Below are 22,362 nucleotides of genomic sequence, written 5' to 3'. Positions count from 1 at the left end.
CTTCGTGCCAGTGATTAGGTGATTGTGTTCTGTGTGCTGACCAATTGTGGTTGCACAACTACTATACATTTCGAGCAAAAGTCATTACCAACTAGTTCAAGGACGGTCAGAGGACAGTTGGGACATTCGGGTCAAATTCAGTCAAATTCCACTGAACCATTTTTAAACTATACAGAGCTCGGGTTTAATTTTAACGTTAAACCTTTACGACCCCATAAGTTCATTTTTGCCAGTGACATCGTAGTTTTTTTTGCGTAGAACTTGGCAGGCAGATCTAAGAGTTCCTGCGGAAATCAAAAAGTATCTTTCATTGCTAGTCTTGCACCGAAGCTGACATTAGCTAATCACCAACATGCAACCGACAATTACAATGCCTATCAATAGAGGTGGTTAATGCGTGTTTAGCCCGACGCCTGATTACGGAATGAAGACATTTTACAAAACACGTGCTGGGCGGCACAAGAGAACTGCTGCAGCCTCGACAGCTGCACACCAGAGGTGCGAACTCTCGCTTCAAAGACCTAGCTAAAACCAGTGTAGAAAATAGCTTAATAGCATGTTAAAACCCAGATCTCTAACTCTTAAAGATTTTAAGACCTCGACAGACAGACGGAAATGGCTAGATCGACTCAGAAATTTATCCTGATCAAGAATATACGTATATATATTATAGGGTTGGAACTTACTTACTTACTTACTTACTTCTTCTCTACGAGTAACTTAAGTTCCTCTATTCAGCTACAAAATAGCTGAGTTGCCCACACTGCTGCAAAGCTTAGACATAAGACCAAGTAGGAAGAATTCTTATGGCAGGTAAAGCCAAAGGATGCAGCCAGAAACATACGGCTCGACTGGCTCCTCATTTCATGCACATTTAACTAATCTGTCATCTAATCCGCGACTGCATCTCGGAGAGCTCGGAGGCACTGCCAAGTCTTCAACTCCTTCACCACTGTGCACGTAGTGACGATGCGCACCGTACGAGTGTGCCAAGGCACATACTATTTATAACCGCAGTAATGAAAATCTTCTGTGAACTGAATCGAGCAGTATACCGATCAATACAAGACTTTCGGAAAATCATTTAAATTATTGGGGCTAAATTTTGCAGTTTTCATAGCCCTATGAAAAGTATGTCACAGGTAGAAGGAAGCGTTTCCGACCCTATATCCATGTCTGTCTGTCCGTATAATGTCAAGATATCGGAAACTATAAAAGCTAGGGTTTTGGGATTTGACATGCAGATTTTAAATCGGGGCCACGCCCACTCCAACGTCCCCAAATCGTGAAAGCCTGCCATGTCATTCTGAAGCAAGTTAAACCTTAGTGGTTGGGATGTGTGTACGCGTTTTGGTCGTATCTATCGGTAGACACAAACATTTTCCAAATCTAGAATTAAAAAGTTGTTGCTCTGCCATTGCTCTGCCGTCAAAAAACTATCCTACGCTCATTAGTTAAGGCCATGTAAAAAGACAGAACGCTTCTAGTGTTGGCAATGCAGTTCAACAGATGGCGCCACATTAGTGCTGAGCTCTACCCAAGGTGACCCTTCCTTTTACCTGTTGCATACTTTTCAACGAATACCTTTATTATCTACGATCAACGGGTAAGCTAAACCAAACCGTCTCATAATTACAGACTGTCCAATATATGACAGACTCCAAGCCCGCATAACAGCACCATCCCCACTAACTCTCAATAATAATAAAATTGCAGTTTTGTTATACGATTTACAATTCTGTTTGTATTTTACGCTTCGTATATTTCGTTCTTGAAAAGCGGAAAGAGTGATTCGCTTGCACGTAAATAAACAACTAAGAAACAATAAACTGGTTGCCCCAAGTTCCGCAACAAAAGCCGGCCTTTGCTGGAAAAGTTATAGTTACATTCTCTTAATAGAAAATTCCTAAAAGCAGTTTCGATAGCCTGGCCGCCGCCTGTCTGACTGCCGATGATAAAGGAAAGAAATCCCAAGACACAGATCCCACTTGTAACTCGCAGCGCGCAACTTCGCATTGTCGACTGACAGACTGCTGGTGTTTTGTCTCGGCTACTTCATTTCACAGAAGAGTGCTTAGCCATCCGATATCCGAAGTGGCTGCTTTGGGTACTCTTTCTCCTGACGTTATCAGTATCCATTGTTTACCCATTTTTCCCAAATGGAATCTGAGCTCCTACAGCAGCCGGATAATCAGCAACTGGAACAGCGGCAACCAGCAGCAAGCACATGAGATAATATTCCCATAGTTCAAGCGGAAGAGGTTGTGTTCAGTTCTGCCGACCACATGGCATAGAATGTACGCTATACTATTCAGTCGGAAATATAGAGTCAAATTTAATACCGCTTTGGTATTATTTTTTTGGCACGAATAAAAGTTAAAAACAAAATAAAACATATAGAACATTTTTAAATTTGCTTAAAACGACAAAAAGGCATTTAGACACAAACTTTTTATACTTTTTCCTGCCCCTAATTTAAAAAAAATCCATTCTCATACCGAGGGAGTCATATATTTCTTGAGAGGCTTGTAACGCAATCAGCATCAACAGAATAATCGTCTGTCTGTCCGTTCATTTGTCTGTTTCAGCGAAGGGCTTAAAACTTTTGCAGACGCCGGCAGATCAATTAGGAAAACGCCGCACAGTGGGACGAAAAAGCCAGAATCCTACCCTATTTCAGCGGAGTCCAGTAGCAACCTAGCCTTGATTTGATATTTTTATAATCCATAATGTAAATGCAAACACATCAGTTGATGAGAAATTAAACGCAATTTCATTTTTGAATAAAACAAAAAGTTAATTAAATTTATCTGCCCATCGAGCTTAAGTATTGGACAAGCCAGAAACAACCTTGCAGAGGGTATTAGCTTTGACCGAAAGTTTGTAACGCAGTGAAGAAGACCTTCTTTTTTAACAGAAATAATTAGGTCCAGCTCGTCAGTTGGGTTATAAAAAAAATATTACATGTTTCTGAATGCTTTTTATGATATAATATTTTTATTCCATTTTCGGAGAAACCCCCGATGAGAAAAAGAAATATTTGAAATTACTGATATTTTTGATTTTCTTTTATTAAATTTCTTCACTTAAGTCAATTTAACTGATGTGCTTCATTCATTTACCATGTCGAAATCATAGGTAATTTTAAATATTGCTTCAGGCTTTCGAAATTATAAATGTCAAGTTTAAACTTTCGTAGCGTGTTTTGCGAGTTCAATTTTCGCGGAACATATCCCACCGCTTGGTTTGGCCTTCAAAAGACTTCCCTGCAAGTAGTTTTTTATTTTCGCTTGGTGATTAGCTCCACCCTAAAAGATTTTTACAACATGCAATTAAAAATAAGTTGGACCCAGTCTTCTCCATAGCCTACACTTTGTTTGCCGTCCCCGTCCGATCAGCTTGTTTCTGTCCGTCCTCTCTATTTATGGCGCTAACATTACTCAGACGCATGTCGTTGCTTATTTGCTTTGGTTGTTGCTGCGCGTACTTGAAGCTAAGCGGAGACAAGCAATTACAAAAACAGAAACCTTGGCTTTGGCTTTGGCTTGGCTTTAACTTCAACTTCAACGTGGCAGCCGATGTCGGTGTTGATGTCGATGCCGATGCCGTTGCCAGCGGCTTTGGCTTCTCTTTTGGTGTTGCGTGCTGCGCAGGCGCACAGCGATTTCTGGCGCTTCTCTCCATCATTTTTTTCGGTCTTTAAGATCGATTTTGTGTGCCGACGGCTGCTAGTGCCAATAGTTTGTTTTTATTGAAAATAATGGCTGATTGAGTGAACGCTTAGCTGGCTGACTGAACAACTGACTGATTGAACGAATGACTGCGCTGTCCTCTTTTGCCCACGAGCTTCAGAAGCCTCTTATAATTGATGGTCTTTTACAATTTTAAGCAAATGGGCAATTTTTTTTGTGAGCCTTGGAGGCTTTTTGGGCTAATGAAGGTTTAGGAAACGAAAGAACTCAATGCTATTCGAAAAGGCAGAGCCTCTAGATTGATTTTAAACAACATATTTAAACAAATAATCAACGAATGAGTAAAGCACTGCGGTAAAAACATCTTACTGCTGTTGAGCTCTCTTGCATGACGACTCTTTGGAGAGACTAGCAACTAGTTTTATGATTTGACCCAGGGCTCTTGCTTAATTTATGCTGAGCTTCATTTACTTGTTTTCAGCATACAACTAATTAAAAGCCTTGACGCGTATTCGTTTATTGCCATTATAAAGTTGATAAATTGTCTGTTCTCTGGATTATGCGTCATGTGCTTACAGAGAACAAATTGAAATGTAAATGAGGGGATTAATGTATCTTTAAAGTTAAAGAGTTATGAATCACGATTTAAATTTGAAAAAGCTTCAGAAACTAATTTCGATCCGAACATTCAAAGCTTACCCGAAAACAGCTTAGATTGGATAAATTAAAAAAACGTGATAGAATATGCCATACCCAAACAATTTGATGTATTTTTGCAGCGGAAATTCACAACCTATCAACTATGATGTGCATCCAACTAATTTTGATCGCAAAGAGCTAAGTATGTGGCACCGGGAGATCAACTGAAACACCTGCAGAGCCCGTGTTTTCTCCTAAATCTATGAAGCTCATAAATTACTTTCTGAGAAATACGTAAGTGGCTAAAAACAGTTTTAGCTTTATGTACCATCTACCCTGCTTCCCAAGGCCAAGTTAATTTGATTTATCGAAGACGTTGCTCGGCCGCCGTGCTGAGTACATCAAAGCCAAGGCGTACTTAACGATGAAGACCCAGGATGGAAGGAAATGGCGAGGCAAGCACTAGCTAGTTTGGCCGTAGAGATAAGCACGCTAAAATGGTCTTAAAGTGGCAGTGTTTGGAGAGGTCTTAATGAGGCTAAAAAACGAACACAGAAATTGTCACTTTTCCTGGCCAGAGGAGAGCGCTCAGGGGACTGAGGACGGGCACGCAGACATAGTCACTCATGATCCCCCACGATAAAGACTGCCCCACCGGAGGAGAGGCCACTTGGGCCAGAGATTTACCATCAGCCTGGCTGCCGCAGAAATTCAGTCTCAAAGATGCCCTGATAGATTAGGCCGCACTCTTGCCCGCTATCAGATGCCATATTCCGATCCCATCCGTGACAGGCGTTGCAAGACTATCGATTACCGCCGAGATGCGCGCATTCCTCATACTCTGCGTTCTTGGTAAACTATTTTTAAATAATCATGCTCCCTAAATGGACACTCATTCGTCTCTCGAACCGCCTCTTTACTCAGCTTCACTGGCCCTGGCAAGTAAAAATATCCCAGCTATAATGAAATGAAAAAACGAAAAAACAATATAGTCAGTAACCCGACTATGCATTAACCACAATTAACTACACACTTCACACACTCTAGCTGGCGTAGAAAACAACATTTATGTATGTAGTATATAATAGGGGGCCATAATAATTAAGAGTTATTTTTTAAAACTCAAACAGTAATGATTACATTTTAATTTTTGTATTTTAGTAATAGCTTGTAAACGATTTGAGCTCGATCAATTGTTAAAAATTTGTAATTTATATATGTATGTTAAAAACGCAGGATAGCTTGCAACAATTTTTTGATATTTTTTTCTCAAGAACATCCTGTGAAATTTCTTGTCTATCGAAGTGAAGCTCTCTGAAATACCGATTAACTTGTAATCGTGCTTAAGGCAGGTATGCGGTTGGTTGACCACTAAATACATAATACAAACAAATGAGTAAAAAAGGCGAATTTCTAAAATTAATAATACGCAAGTGCTAGAGCCGATGGAGTATAGGTGCACTGGGAAACTATGCTTGCAAACGCCTTATTTATCATAACCAATTGTTATTTATTGTATTTGGTAAAAGCATATTTGACTGTCCGATTCTGGTTGTATTTTAACAAACTGACAATCAGACGAACATGCGTATATCGGAGATGGTTACTTCCATATTTACTTGCATGTACTTTAAAAATACTTTGGTTCTGTTACAATATACCCATTAAAACCATGAGTAACTGGTGAGCGAATGTTTTCTCATCGTCCTATTGAAATTCCAAAAGGGTCCAACCCATGGTCTATCCACTGGACGGGTCACTCTTCAAGGCTGTCATTAATGGCGCCGCTTGTTGGCCCACAAACCAAAAAAGACAACTACTATGTACAGCTAGCCAAAGAAACAAAACGAGTTTTCTGTTCTTCTTACTGGATTCTTACCCAGCGTTTTCTGCTCACCGCCTTTTGGGTGGTGACTATGAAATTGAACCATGCCGCCGGTTGCGGCTGGTTCTTCTCTACATGCCAGCCAGCAGCTTTAAGTTGACCAGGCCAAGGAGGAAGTTATCCCGCAATTATCCGGAGGCAACGCCCGGCGATCCCAGGCAGCGTGATTTCAAGATTCGTTGGTTAGTGCGATCCAAGGCTGCTTGTGGGAACGGCTCGCCAAGTTCGAATCTCTCAAGCATCTGAGTTTGAGATCGTTGTCATCGAGTTGTCGATAGCCTAAGTATTCAAGATATTTGTAGGCCCCTGACACCCAACAAAATTCCAAAAGTGATTTCTGGCCGATTGAGAGGTCGCAATGCCTACCCTGAAACTGCGAATAGGACTGCCCTCGAGGCGAACGATGGGCAGCATCTGCATCTGCGGAGCACTGGCCTCCATCTCGGGCCTGGCCTACATGCGCTGGAGTCTCGAGGATCGGGTGCGTCACACCGAGTACTACCAGCTGGCCATCCAGCAACTCCGCCAGCACAGCGGAGCTGTGGGCCTGCTGGGCGAGCCCATCAGGGAGTCCGGGTTCAGTCAGTCCAACGAGAAGAACCGCTGCGACGCGGACCAGGCCCAGCTGCAGGTGGCCGTGCAGGGTCCCAAGGACAAGGGCACCGTCTACTTCTGGGCCACGAAGAGCCAGAACCAGGGCTGGCTGATCGACCGCCTGGAGCTCGAGACAAAGCAGCACCCGAACACTCGATTCCTGCTCAAGAAGCCCCAGAACTATGCCCTGCTCAGCAACGAAGGGGATCCGGACCCCCAGGTCTCTGCTGAGGGCCCTGATGAGTCCCAGCAGTCGCATGGGACACCCGAGCAGCAGGAGCAGGCGGGTGACGAGGAGCAGGAGCAGGAGCAGGAGCAGGAGCAGGCAGTCCAAGCCCATCCCAGTATTCAGAATAATCCCCCGCAGCAACTGCGCCAGCGGCAGGGCCAGGAGCCGCCTCCTTTTGTTCACACAGCAGAGGGCGGACGAATGCAGTAGCAAGTCAGAATAACTCTTACCTTTTGCCAACTAACAAATGTTTTCCTATTAATCGGTTGGTTAAGTTGGAAATCGTTTTCACCTCAAAACAAACTGTACTCAATAGTTGTTTAAGAGTGATATCAGTCTTTGCATAAAAGCGGAAGTTTTTCTTTGGAAATATGAATTCTAAAATAAGCCGCATCTCACAAAAACTATGAAACTGTGAGGTAGCGAATAAAATTTCGACGAAAGGTATTAAATTTAGATATTTAATACCTGTGTTCTAGACATTTTAATTTACTTGATATAATTTTTGTGCATGCTGCTGGCATTCACAGGAATGTCGACAATGACATTGCTTTTGCCGTTGTGGTTTCAGCTTCTGTTACTCGCTTTGCATGAGTTAATAACATGTCATCTACAACTAATTTTATTTTCTATAGGTGCTTGCAGGCTATTTTAGTAGTTTGTTTGCTTTGTTTGAATAATATAGGAACATTGTATTTTCAAATAATTGAGATTTAAAAAAAATAACCATGAAAATATTCAGAGCAAAAAGCTGAAACATTTGGGTGGCTTGGGAGGGTGTGATCTGTATGGGTCAGATTTGCTTCTTGGCGTGCAGGCATGCGGAAAAACTAAGCAAAGGCAGACAATACATTTATAATGTGTATAGTTTCAGCAGCAGAAAGCCAAAACGAATAGTTAGTTATGACCAACCTAACTGCTGTTGTCTGCGTTTCTGTCACTCCATTGGGACGTTATCTGGGTGGCGTGATAATTAAATTCTGTAGCCTCATTTTTGTGGAAGTGTTCACCTTTTTCAAGATACTAAGATAATCGTAATCTTAAACATTTTATTTGCCCCTCTTTCCGTCTTTATTTCTTGGAAATTAAGTACCGACTGCGGAAAGGGGCGTAGGTTTATACTTCGTGTTACCTTGAAAGTTCAACAAGCCAAGACAAGGAAACTACAACAAGATACCATTAAAGTCAGAAGCAATTAGGCGTGCGGAACACAAAAACTTGAATCAGGGGTCAGGGTGGTGTCCAACATTCTGGTCCGCTGACGGAGATGGCCAGCTTTTGTTTGCAGCATTAGATTCTTTTCGAGAACAAATATTTATATCTGTATGCGTTTCTTTTTGTAAAGTTCTTTGACGCCTTTTGTTTACCCAGACAACTTCTATTTGTTACTGCACCTTGAATGTAAATGATTTCATTGGTATTTTAACTTAGTCTTATGTAGTATGGACCATTTATTCAGTTATACAACAATATTGAACACTAAATCATTAAGGTGAAGCGAAAAAAAAATGAAAAAAAAAATTAGTAGGGAGAAATTAAAACAACAAATACACCAAAGTGTATTCTTGAATTATACTGACTTTCGGAACAGTACAAATTATGTATTTGGGTGGCACACAAGTATCTTAAGCCGTTGTAGGTACAACGAATTCTGTTAAAAATACATTTTAAATATTTTCCATACATATACATTCCAGTAACTTAATTGTAACCTTTCATTCACTCCGACGCAAAAAAAAATAAATTTACATGAGTTGTGCTTGGAAAATAAAAGAGTAAACAGCAAACCAAAAGTCATCGCAAGAGAAATCTGCGCAAATGAAGTAAAGGTGTCAAGAACTTTATTGACAAGCAGGCCTACAACTCAGAGGCATTGAAAATAAACATAAGAACAAAGGCAGACCCCCAAGATCCCAAGAAGACCCGCGAAGAAAGCAAAGATGGAAAAACAAAACCAAACAATAGTAAAACGTGACAAACAGTCGGACAAAAAAGGGAAAAATTAGCTTTTTGCATCTGCCAAATGAGCTACGTGAAAGTTTTCTACAACTGACAGTTCAGCTCAACATTGGACTATAGATCAAATCCCCCTGTTTTAAATGCAAGACCCAAACAATTATTTGAAATATTATTATTATTATTATAATCTCTTAAATAAATGGGAGCCAAAGTAAATCGATGTCAATATTTCAGAAAAAGTGTTTTTTTTCAATTTGTGTTCAAAACATTTCAGAGGTGTAACATTTATAAGAAATAAAAAAAAGGTTTACAAAAAAAAAAATAACAAAACCGGTTCTATTTATAATAACATTTTCCTATTTAAGCTTCGTTCTAAAGCTATAATTAATAACAGAAATATGGGGCATTTAAACTATTTAAGCGTAAAGTCAATTGAGCCCCGCACCTCATTCAAAGCGAATTAGAATGCCACTAGCTAATGCCATTTTGACACAAAACAAGTTTCGCATGTGGGCAGTGAAGCAGGCGATAGGTCGACATACTTTCCGAAGTCACTGTCATTGGCAAATAAATAGAGCAAAATCAACATCGTAAACAGCTTGAAAGGTAAGCTGGAAAGGAAAGCGATTAAAGTCAAAATCGGACCGGGGAGCAAAGGAAGTACATTAGAAGCCAAATTCCAGATGATAAAAAGTGTGTTAAAAACTTTTACGGTAGAGCCTATATCAACACATCTTAATGCTGATCAAGAATAAATATACTTTCTAATCAAACTGTGTTTCAACTTGTGTTTAAAACTTTTATGGTAGAGCCTATATCAACACGTCTTAATGCTGATCAAGAATAAATATACTTTCTAATCAAACTGTGTTTCAACTTTTTATTTTAATTTAAATTACACATTCGCTTGCTTTTCCATACAAGTTACAGGAATTTTTTTTAATTAATAATAACTTAATTGCAAAAATTGGTAATATTAATGTTCAAAACATACAGGTAAAATTACCGGAATTTGGTTTATTGCCTCTATTTCAATTTTATACGCACACAAATAGGGTAATTTTTCAAAACGAATTTTGTGACGAAAACTTTTTTCTTTTGTTGTTGCTTCTGCTTTATTTGCTGCTAATTTGTTTGTAAAGATAACAAAGTAATAAAACTATATACCTCACTAATGAACATAATTAGTCAACTACTCAACATTCCTCATACTACTTAAACTTACTTGTAAGTCGGTGGATGTCCTCCACTTTACTTAAGGTCCAGAAACTCATTTGCAGCTGACACTAACGGGGAAAGGGAAAAGGCTTGCTTCACAGAGACAATTACCAGCCATGTAGTTATAATGAAAAAAAAAGGTTAAATAAGTCAAATTCACTCTCATTTGGCAATGATGAATTTAATGGTTAACGGTTATTAGCGAGGACAGCTTACTAAATTTGTATAGTGAATAATGTAGGGAAAAAAGCGAAAATATTGGGTTTCCCTTTCCTGTGCCCACAAAATCAACAAAGAAACTTTTAGTTCTCTGGCGGCGTCTAAAGTTTTTTAATTTAATTATTTTTTTCGGCACATGCTTCATTGGCTTTAACGCCCTTTATCCCCTTATCCAAACAGCATGCGTCCCTTTAATACTAAGTAATTTTATTTTCCAGCGTAATGGAAGATGTAGTATAACGAAGGTCAATATTTTATTTATATTTTTCTTCCCATTGAACTAGAAGCAGAAGTTTGCTTTTAGCTATATTTAAGACAGTTAAAAAAAATGTATAATTATAATATACAGTAAGTATTAACTACGATATTAGTATAAGCTAAAACTAAAATTATAAACTTACCTGATTTATTTTGCTAATTGCTAAAAAAGAAAGAAATTTAACAAAAATTAATAAATGTTCGTGGAGAAAAGAGTTTATAATTCTTATGTTAATTAATTCTTAACAAAAAGCTCGAGTAAATTTACTATCAAAATTATTAATATTATCATTATTATTATACTAAAAAACATAGCTTGCGGATCAAAACATTTGTTTGTCTGGCTTACTGTTTGATAGTTAAATACCTTTCAGATAGTCATTATAACGTTATTACTGTAACGTAACATACTCCGTGTACTGTTTGGTTTTTCACGCAGTTGCGTTTTTGTATTGGCAATTGCAGTTGGGTACCATTTACGTAATTTTCTACAGTTTTTAAAGCGATCCCACAGTTTCACAGTACTCTTATCATTTTTATGTTAAGTAAACTTTTTTATAGCAAGGATACTATTTCCTAGTTAGTGTTAATACCCTTTCAGTCAGAAATTTGCAACGCAGTGATGGAGACAACTCCAACCCTATAAAGTATATACATATTCTTAATCAGCATCACTAGGAGAGTCGATCTAGCCATGTCCGTCTGTCTGTTCCGTTGCAGTTCTTACCTTTAAATTCTAAAGAAACAAACTTAGCAGTGCTTTGGGGCTGCACCGAACAATTGACCTTTTTTTATTATTGCCCGCAAAAACAGTATTTTTATATTTACAAAAGAAAAACTAGTCATTATCACGATGCCTAAGTGTTAAAATATTTATGTTTTTGTTTTTCTTGTTTCTCTACCCTATTTTTAATGCATTCCGTTTGGTCGGCAACTCCAATGAATGAGCAAAATTGTACTTTTTAGATTTCAATTGGCTCATTAATGTATACCCTATGGTATGTTAATGAACGGTATTTTTATACCGAAATCTATTTGATATTTAATTGTATTTAAAAAGTACAATTTTGCTCACTTATTGGAGTTGACGACAAAATGGAATGAAAAAGCCTTGTTAAAGTTAACAATTGAAAACCTTTAAAAATTAAAAATTAAATTGACTTTAACATTAAAAAGGCAGTGTGACCGAGAATCTATTACCAAAAAATTCTCAAGCAGTATCCATATAGTTATCTCTGTCTTTAAGCTTCAATGAATCCGTCTATGAATGAGGCGAACAATGTAATCTCATACCCGTATAAGCACATATCTTAATAACTATTTCATAGTTAATTAACCTTCATTAGGGAATTGCAAAAACATACAAACGGATATGAACATATTATTATGGGCATATATTATCGCATTGGTATTTTCAAAATTTTCTTGCTGTCAGCTCCTTAGAAGAAAAGTTGATCTAGATACTTAACCGCTCAATAAATGTCAACGAAACGAAAATATTAAGACAATTTATATTTTAATGTAAATGTTCAGAATTACTATAGGGTCAGCAACACAACATTTCCTAGTAGGAGCCCCTACGCAATGCAAACGAACTGTTAAGACTTGCTTTAAAATGCAATTTTAGGTGCATTTGACCTAATTAAAAATTAACGCCCTGCAAAGGAAAACAAAGAAAGCGTGAAGAGGAAAGCAAAGATTGGGGAGCTTTTTTCCACGCTCGTGCATCTCTGTCTTCGTCTGCTGAATAAACTGTGCCCTAAGGGCGCATTCCTACCAGGACAGCCTGCCACAAGGAATATAAGGGGGTTGGGTTTCAAACTTTTTTTTTCTTTCCTTTTTTTTTGACTCAACAATATGTTGAGAATATTCTGTACAAAATTTCAAGTCAATACGAGTAAAACTAACGGAGTTACAGCGTTTCAAACGACCGGCCGTGCAACCAGATTGTTCATGTATGAAAAACTTTACATCGATTTTCCCGAAAACGTCTTTTTAAGGTTCGTAAACACCAGAACTCAAAATCTACTAAGCCGATCCTTTTAAAAATTTGAACATTACTTCTTAACATAAATCAGCAGGTTATCACAAATTTTTTTTTTTTTTTTTAAATAACAAATTAACCGCGATTTTTTAGCTAAAACACTTAAAGTGATCAAAATAAAAAATAGAACAAATAAAAATTACCCCGAAAAATTCATCAGCTTTAAAATACATATACATTTTTTTTCTAATAATCCGGTCACTAGTTATAATGTTCACCGCAAACCAACTGTTTTCAAGGCGCCTCCGAAATATTCACGGTCTCCGTCTTTTTTTTCTTTGAAAAATTGTTCTTACATTTGAATACTAAATTTAAAATCTCAATGTTTAAAACTGTATTTTTGGCGACGACGGTGAATCCGAACAATAAGCTAGCGACTTAGACTTGTAAACATAGATTGAAGTCAATTTGTGTTCTACTTTCTTATGCTAGCATTAGCCGAAAAGTAAAAGTAAACATAATCAATATTAATGATTAAACCAATGTTTTATTTAACTACCTTCAAATGACCCAAAGACTAACACGGCTAACTCTACCATGATGATTATTGCATGTACACCGCAGACAAATTTGTTTGACGCTCGTAATTTTAATTAAAAGCGCAAATAAATGGTGGGGCTCCCCCGGGAAGCGTTAACTTGGCTAATGGAATTGCGACTGCAGGCACGTTTGTATGCACACACATATATCGCCAACCAGACCGGAGCAACCACTACTGTAACACAGGATCACAGGATAGGGAAAAATGAATTAAATGGGATTGGGTGATGGTATTGAGTTTTGAAACTGAGGGTCTTGTCGAAAACGAATTAATTAATTCACTGTTTAATGGAAAATAAAAAAAATACCTAGTCTCACAGGAAAACTCAAAACGAAATAATCCAAAAGCTTCCAGTTCGCTAAAGCGGAAGTGTCTACTAAGTAGAACGCTTAACGGAAGTGCACTTAAAGTGGCATTCAAAATGTATTGCATTTTAGCAGTGCTAAAGTGAGTTAATTAAATGAGAGAATGAGTTGTCTGCTTCAACACGCTCCTAATGTAAGCTTAAGGAAATGGTCAAACTTGAGCTAAAAAAGGTTGGCCAAAAAATATTTAATAAAAAACAAAAGTTCGAAAAGATTTTAAAATATATTGACAAAATTCGAACACAAACTCCCTTAAATCCGATTAAATCTATTTTTTCCTAAGAAATACCCAACCCAGAATACCCATCAAGCCGAAGTTTATAAAGCCTTTCATACATTGCAAAAATTAAATATTCTTTAAAACATCTGAATTTCGAATGGCAGCTATATGAAATTGTTTTGAAGTCGTTGTTCAAAGATCCCAAAAATTCCGGTATTAAGGGTAGGGCAGGTATATGCTTTAGTCGGTCGATTTTAATGAAATTTAAATCTTTATTTTGAAATGTTAAATAAATACTTTTTCTCGAAGAACAAAAAAAAATTAAAACAGAAAAGTTATATTTTGTTTTTATTTGTTTTTTCCGCTTGTCCCTCTATATAGGAGCCATATACTATATAATTACCCAATCCGGCTTGTTCCGACGTATATACTACCTTTTATACTTAAAGACCACCGAGCAAGACCTTCAATTGCTATCCTATATGTCAAAGCAATCTCAAGAGCTTGTAAAACAAACCATGTCGTACATATCGTTTCTGTTAAAAGAAAATTGAATATGGCTACCAATTTGTCAGATAAGCTATCTTAAAAAGAAAACAAATCAAACGTTTGTTTTGAGATTTCGTTGGAAACTGACGTCTGGCATGTAGCAAGATAAAATACCAATTGTAATTTGCACAGTTCTACAAAGGCGTAGTGCTGTAGTTTTAATTAATTATTTTTTAGAACAACTAAAAAAATATATGTTTTTCTTGATAGATGATAGGGATTTTGATAAAACACTTGTGAACGAAACGACACGATGAAAATCTAACCTAAACTAAGTTACAAATTAACAAATAATAAAACGGCAAAAATTAAAAGGTCATTTTAGAGAGCTGATTTCGTAAAATTCAAAAACTAAAAATTTGGGTTAACCTAATTAAAATCAATGGAAACTTAAAGAAATAATAGCCAGAACCTTGAAATTTAACTACTATTAACTATTTTAAAAAGCGACGTAAAGGTTGCACAAATTCCAATGGCCAGGTTGATATTGTTAAAAAGATAAACAGGCACAGACATCCTTTTAAAATTCAAAAGCAACAAAAAGGAAGTTATAGTCGAAGAAATATCCGATACTCAGCTAACAAATTTTAAAATGAATATGGCTTTATAGTGTTTTTCAATTGTGGAAAGTTAAATTTTTAGGCTTAAGTTCTTGACCTCTTTCTCTCTAACATTCTGTTGACTATAAGCCTAGTACTCAGCTCGAAAAACGGTTTCGGTAGTGGATAAACTTTATTATTATCTTTTAAGCGTGACCTCAGTTTTGAGAGTTCATCGCAACTAGGATTGCTACGGTCTTACTCTCTATCAAATGGGCTAGTTGACAAACAGAAATCCGTTCAAATTAATCGAATTTTCGCCGATCTGAGTACCGGGGTAAGAAAAGATCCCGACGAAAAGTGTCCGCCAGGTTTTCGCCTCTCGCTCTCATTCATAGCTGACGAACGGATTTCGTCGATCTGAGTACTAGGCTATTACAAAACGCATTTCAGCGCAAGTGAAACAGAAATAATCGATTTGGTTGCGTGCCCAGACTTTTCTCAATTAGTCAAATTCAAAAGAAGTATACACACCCAGAAAATTATCGGGCTTTAAACGGCGCCATCCACAGAAAATTAACATTGCAAAACAGTAAAAAACAACTTCTAAAAAAATAATCTTAATATTTTAATAAATTTTGATATAAATGTTTGATTTTTAAAAAAAAGTATGGTGTGTCGATGTTATAGACCGATTAAACATACACCGCGAAGTAACTTTCCTCTACCAAGTCTCACAGAGTTTTTGCGATCTGTTTGCGTTAAAGTGGGCGTTAAAATATTTTAACAAACAATCGATGCATTGGCATGACTGGAATCTGGAGTTCTTATAGATTCCGAGACCTCGAAGTTCATACAGACGGACAGTTTGTCGACTTGGCTTTCAATGCTAATCACTAATTTATATATACTTTTACTCCTAGAGTTAAGAGTATAAAAAGAAGACCCGTGAGTTGAAACTTAATTATTCCGCGCCAAGTCAGTGAGCCGACTGGGAAATTACTCCGAGTTTCAATTATATTTTCAACACACATGCAAATTCAATGAATTGCAAAATATCACACACGCATTCGTGCCTGAGGCGCCAATCAGCCACAAGACGATACAGATGACCAATCACTTACAGTTGACCAAACGCAGAAATGTCTTTTTTCAATCATTGAAAAACTCAAGTATCTGACTGTGATAATACAATTTACATATACTTCTCTTGATATATGACACATTCCGCCTAATTTTGTGAAATTTGAGACGTTACCAATAAATTAAACTGGTTTCTTTAAAATAAAACAAGAAGGAAAGCAAACTTCGGCAAGCCGAAGTTCATATACCATTGCAGCTATTGCTTTAATTAAATACTTTTGAAAACATTTAAATTATGATTTACTTGAGTATGTGCTGAAAAACATTGAAACTATGATGATTTGCAGCTCAATTATTAGGTAGTTATTTTATATATTTTAATTATTTCTATGGGAGCTATATGCTATAGACGTCCGATTTTTATAAAATTAATACCATAATTCTGAAATAATTAAACATTGCTATATGTCGAAGAACTAAACAAAAAATTAAAAAAACAGAAAAGTTTTAATTTTTTTTATTTATTTTTCCGATTGTTCCTATGGGAGCTATATGCTATAGTCGTCCGATTTTGATGAAATTTAAACCGTAATTCTGAAATTTTAAACCATTACTATATCTCGAAGAACTAAACAAAAAATTAAAAAACAGCAAAGTTATAATTTTTTTCATTTATTTTTCCGATTGTTCCTATGGGAGCTATATGCTATAGCCGTCCGATTTTGATGAAATTTAAACCCTAAATCGGAAATATTTTACCATTACTATATGTCGAAGAACTAAACAAAAAATTAAAAAACAGCAAAGTTATAATTTTTATTCATTTATTTTTCCGATTGTTCCTATGGGAGCTATATGCTATAGTCGTCCGATCCCGCTCGTTCCAAATTATATACTACCTGCAATAGAAAGACAACTTTTGGGAAAGTTTCATGAAGATAGCTTTAAAACTGAGACTAGTTTGCATATAAACGGACGGACAGACGGACAGACGGACGGACAGACGGACATGGCTAGATAGACTCTACTAGTGATGCTGATCAAGAATATATATACTTTATAGGGTCGGAAACGTCTCCTTCACTGCGTTGCAAACTTCTGACTGAAATTATAATACCCTCTGCAAGGGTATAAAAAGGGAAAATAAATATTCTTTATTTTTTAAACATTTTTAGTTAAAATCAAAATTTAAAATAAAAACAAGAAAAAAAGCAAACTTCGGCAAGCCGAAGTTCATATACACTTGCAGCTATTGCAAAAATTAAATATTTTTGAAAACATTAAAATTAAGATTGACTTGCGTGTATGCTTACATTGAAGCTATGATGATTTGCAGCTCAGTTATTCGATAGTTCCTATGACAGCTATACGATATAGTTTTCCGATTTTAAAAGAATTTAAAGCGTTATTCTAAACTGTCAAACTATAACTAAAAAAATTACAAAATAGAAAAGTTTAATTTAAAAAATATTTTTTTTTAATATTTTTATTGTTTTAATGGGTTCTATATGATAAAGTCCTCCGATTTTGATATTTAATATTTAAGGGTGGGCGTGCTGCACGTGAAATAGCAGCTTTAGGACTAAATGGAAAAATAAAAAACAGCCTTCATAGCTTCATTGTTTTTTTAACATTCGCTCAAAAATATCGAAAATCAGTTGTTTTAAGATATATTTAATTTTTTCAATAGCTGCAAGGGTATATCCTTTATTGTTAATTTTATGTAACAATACATTTTAGTTTTTTTCAAGCCGACCGACTTTATTGTTAAATGCAAAATTTACCATGTGTTGCGAGGCACTGTCACAATGTCCGAAAACACTATTCCGTAGCACAGTGTAGGTAGAAGGTATTAATTTTCTATCATAAGTCTTAAGGAAGTTCGTTAGAACTTTTGCGACATATAAAGCTGCCTAAGTTGACCATATGATCTCCCCCCAGCTTTAAATTAATTAAGGCACATCTGTGGCATCTGGGTCGCAGTGCGAAAATCCCATCAGAGATTCTGCTGGGCTAACAGGACTGATTCTCTGCCAGCTTAGCTAAGAACAATAAGTTATAAAATTGGTTCCTTTTGAGGACTTCCCGCATTTTTTATTCCCGCCGAAGGACTCTTTGCCGTAGCGGTCACATAGGCCACTCGTCCTTGCCCTTAGTCACACACAAATTCAATCACAAGCTCTACAGCACTATACGAATATATAAGCTCGTGGCCCAAGTCTGTCAAGTTTGAGTGGCTGCCATAGCACATCGCCCATGGTTCACTCTCCTTGTCTCATCTCAAAATGGTCTCAAAAAAACCTGCACTCAGAAAAACAGTTGCTCAACTTTATCTGTAGTTCCCAAACTGATTATAATTGAACTTTATAACTTTGAGAATATTTGAACTATATTTTACAAAAAAAGACTTAAAAAAAAATCAGAAAGATCGACCTTAGATATGTCCTTTTAAAATAGCCATGACTGGCGGTACCCAACACTTTTTCAGCAGTCAGTGGCGGGTACCACGTTTTCAAATTTATGTCAAAAACAGAATTTTTTCTATGTATAATAAAACTTACACCATTGGCATTTGCCACTTGGAAGGTTGCCAAAAAGTACACACAAGCTCGGAGAAACCATGTGATAGGGGTTGTCTCAAACGAATTTTAATTAAATTTCTTCCTCTTTTTACCCTAGAGCATCAATTTCAGTGACTTAATTGCAAGACCACATTGGTGAAATATTAATGTAGAACACACAAACCTGATTATAAGGTAAGAAGTTAAAATAAGAAACAATCAAACTTTCAAAATTTTAAATTTCATGCTTATACAAGAATTTTCGAAGTTTATGACAACTTTGAAATTCATTTTAATGAGTTACACAAACTTGACTCTTTAAAATGAGTTTAAAGCTTTATTCCTTCATTCTATCGATTTGCAAGTGTATTAAAAGTTCAATTAGGAGACTTTAGTACTGCTTATTAATGATTTGTGTAAATGCCTTCAAGTTATCTGTTTCTTTCAGTGCACCTATTTTTTTCTCATCGCTCGAACTTTATGCGTTTGCATAATAATAACATCTAAACTTTAAATGTACATATATCCCATTGTTGGCATAGAAGAAATTTGTTTAACAGACTGATGTCTAAGCTTACTTTGATAATTTATAATTGATGTTGGATATGAAGCTTGATGTCCTTGTAGGGTATATTTCTGAAATGATAAAAAAAAACATTTAGATTAATATTAGTCCACGTTTAAAGTCAATAGAAACCGCAATTGTAGACAACACAAGTTGAAGTTAAAATTTTCAGACGCAACTGAAAATCAAAAAGAAAATTTTCTTGAAAACAAGAAAGTATGGCTGACGGGCCCTCTATAACGATACAAATATTCTAACTCCGAATAAGGGTTTACGTACTTTTAGTACTTTTACTTCACTAAAACTAATTTCTGAAGAAAAAATAATTAAACAACAAAGGAAGCAAAGTTTGTATAAACTTACAGATATTGAAAAAATTAAATACTCTTTAAAATGACTATAATTTGACTTGTATGCGTATATGTTTAAGAACAGTGAAGCTATGACGATTTTTCGATTAACTTTTTGATCATTCTTATGGTACCAATATGATATCGTTGTTCGTTATTTTAAAAAAAATATAAATAAATAAACAAATTTAAAAACAGGAAAGTTATAATTTGTATTTTTTTTCCAATGTGAGCTATTTGATATAGTCGTTCGATCTTAACAAATTGAACACCATATTTATGAAATATTAAACTAGAAATGGCTTAAAGTTTATTAAAATAAAAGAAAACAGCGAAGTTATAATTATAATGGATAATTAACGGCAAATTCTTGCAAAAAAAAATTTAAAAAAGTTAATGTTTAGTTGTGGTGTGCAAAACAAAGAATTTTAAAATAAAAAAAACTTAAAAACAAGAGCGCCAAATTTTGTTCATTCTGTCGGCTTCGTGGACCACGGATTTTGAATACATTTTTTGAAACTTAAACTTTTTGGTCTTGCCTTTTTTTGAGTACGAAAGTTTTCAGATTGAGCTCGTTTTAATTGAATAATTTTCTCTGTGTATGCCGAATACATAAACATTTTATGGGCTTAATATGGAGCATATCGTAATATAAATTTGTATAACCTTGCAGAGGGTATTATAATTTCAGTCAGAAGTTTGCAACGCAGTGAAGGAGATGTTTCCGACCCTATAAAGTATATATATTCTTGATCAGCATCACTAGTAGAGTCGATCTAGCCATATGTCCGTCTGTCCGTCCGTCTGTCCGTTTCTACGCAAACTAGTCTCTATCTGCATGAAACTTTCTCAAAAGTTGTCTTTCTATTCCAGGTAGTACATAAGTCGGAACAAGCTGTATCGGTCGACTATATCATATAGCTCCCATAGGAACAATCGGAAATATAAATGAAAAAAAAAAAGATAACTTTGCTGTTTTTTATATTTTTTTTAGTTCTTCGACATTAAATATTTTAGAATTACGGTTTAAATTGCATCAAAATCGGACGACTATATCATATAGCTCCTATGGAAACAATACAATTTATATAAAAAAAAAGTTTTTAAATGTAAGTTTTCTATTTTGTTTTTTTTTTTAATTCTTTAGTTAAGAAGATACAAATACAGATTTTCTTAAGGACAGACCAATTAGTATAGCTCATTTTTCCGGTGGAAAATTTCTAAACCAAAACAAATTGTTTAAGCATGTACTAAAAATGGTTTAACCCCGTTAAAATGAATGTTAAGGGCACCGAACACTATTTTATTGGCTGACCCAGGGACTTGCGTTCTAAAGCTTTTCCCGCTAACAATCGCAGACCGTTGTTCTATGTTTTTGGCCATAAAGTGCCCGTTAAACAACCCGTTTCCTTTCGTTTCAATTCAATCAAGCATTAAGCATAAACCTCCGCTGGCGCAACTCAACGCATGTCATGCGGACAGTGACTTGCCCTCTTGCCATGGAGAAAGGTGTTAGAACATCTGACAGAGGACGCACCTGTCCCGCCCAGTCCCAATCCCACACACCTGCCTTTAGGCAGAACACCCATGGCCGAGCCCCTGACTCGGTGACTGACTGACTGTTTTCAGTGCCCAAATGTTAGAGGAAGAAGAGAAAACATTTGGTTGTCCTACGGTTGTCATGACAAAGCAGACTACATAAAAAAAACCCTTTTCATATTTGGTCTAAAAAACACACGCTGCGAAGGCGACAGGCAAATATAATAGTAAAGGTAAAAGCAATTCGAATATATTAAAAAATTTAATAAATTACGAAACCCTTTTTAGTACAGTAAGGTGTTCACAAATTTGTGCATGACAGGAAATCTTTAAGTCAGGAAAGCTTTTAAGTTTATCGGCGAAAAATGGGTCCAGGGTTGTGTTCTCGCTGCTCTACATTTATATCTCCTTGCCCAATTCCTACCCTTTTTATCGAAAAGATCGACCTTTAATCACACGTTTCAAAGTAAAAACGTGAGCGGATGCTAATTACGGCAAGCCGAAGTTTCAGCACCTTTGCAGTCAAGGAACGGCTCATAAAGGATATAAAGCAAAGCCATATTATGCAAAAAAAAAAACGAATATATTACCTAAATTCTTCGAAAGCAACTAAATTTATAAAACTTACTCGATATTTCTGCGGCAGATACAGGACAAAGTCGTTCAATCGTCGAAATACGATTTGAATAGTTTCAAGAATCCATCTTTTACACTGATATATGGCAGCTATTGGATATTGTCAACGGATTTTGAACAAATATCTAGATATAGGTTCTCAACACTATAAAAGCTTCATTTAGGGCAAGATCCAGCGATCTATATTAAAAATAAAAAAAAAAAACGATAAAGGACGCAAACTTCGGCAATCCGAAGCTATCGCAGCTGTTGCAAAAATTAAATATTCTTTAAAATATATGTTTAAAAACATTGAAGTTATGATGATTTTTAGCTCAATTATTCAATCGTTCCTATGACAGCTATATGACATAGTATTCCAATTTGAATAAAATTCTACATTAATTATGTGAATTTAACATTCAAAAGAAAAAAATACGTTGTAATTAAAAAAAAAAATATTTTCCGATTGTTCCGATGGGAGTTAACTAACATTACTATCTCAAAAAACTAGAAAAAAAATTAATAACATCAATGCTATATTTTTTGTCCTTTTTGCTCCTTTGCGAACTATTCATGCAGATAGCTTAAAAACTGAGGGACTTGTTTGTTTGGCTAGATCGACTCTCCTAGTGATGCTGATCAAGAATATATATACTTTATAGGGTCGGAAATGTCACACTGAAATTATAATATCC

At 36.0% G+C, this 22,362-nt stretch overlaps 2 protein-coding genes across 9 annotated transcripts in view; one reads left to right on the top strand and one right to left on the bottom strand.

Moving 5' to 3' along the window:
- The window catches only part of LOC128253138 (beta-1,4-glucuronyltransferase 1), a 46,703-nt gene that overhangs the window by 19,311 nt on the left and 5,030 nt on the right, over positions 1-22,362 (bottom strand). For all 8 annotated transcript variants that reach the window (XM_052981319.1, XM_052981324.1, XM_052981326.1 and 5 more), the window contains 2 exons: positions 19,174-19,231; positions 10,837-10,856 (listed from right to left, as the gene is read on the bottom strand). The gene's annotated coding sequence lies outside the window, so the exon portion shown is untranslated. The remainder of the gene's footprint in view (positions 1-10,836; positions 10,857-19,173; positions 19,232-22,362) is intronic.
- On the top strand, positions 6,125-7,527 carry LOC128253172 (transcription factor SPT20 homolog). The gene has a single exon (XM_052981391.1). It carries the CDS (start codon positions 6,575-6,577, stop codon positions 7,247-7,249), a length of 675 nt encoding a protein of 224 aa, XP_052837351.1. The 5' UTR covers positions 6,125-6,574; the 3' UTR covers positions 7,250-7,527.

This window comes from Drosophila gunungcola, assembly GCF_025200985.1.
Source record: "Drosophila gunungcola strain Sukarami chromosome 2L unlocalized genomic scaffold, Dgunungcola_SK_2 000007F, whole genome shotgun sequence".
Classification (NCBI taxonomy): Eukaryota; Metazoa; Arthropoda; class Insecta; order Diptera; family Drosophilidae; genus Drosophila; species Drosophila gunungcola.
The sequence above is the reverse complement of the archived record's forward strand: the minus strand, read 5'-3'. Positions and strand labels throughout refer to the sequence as shown.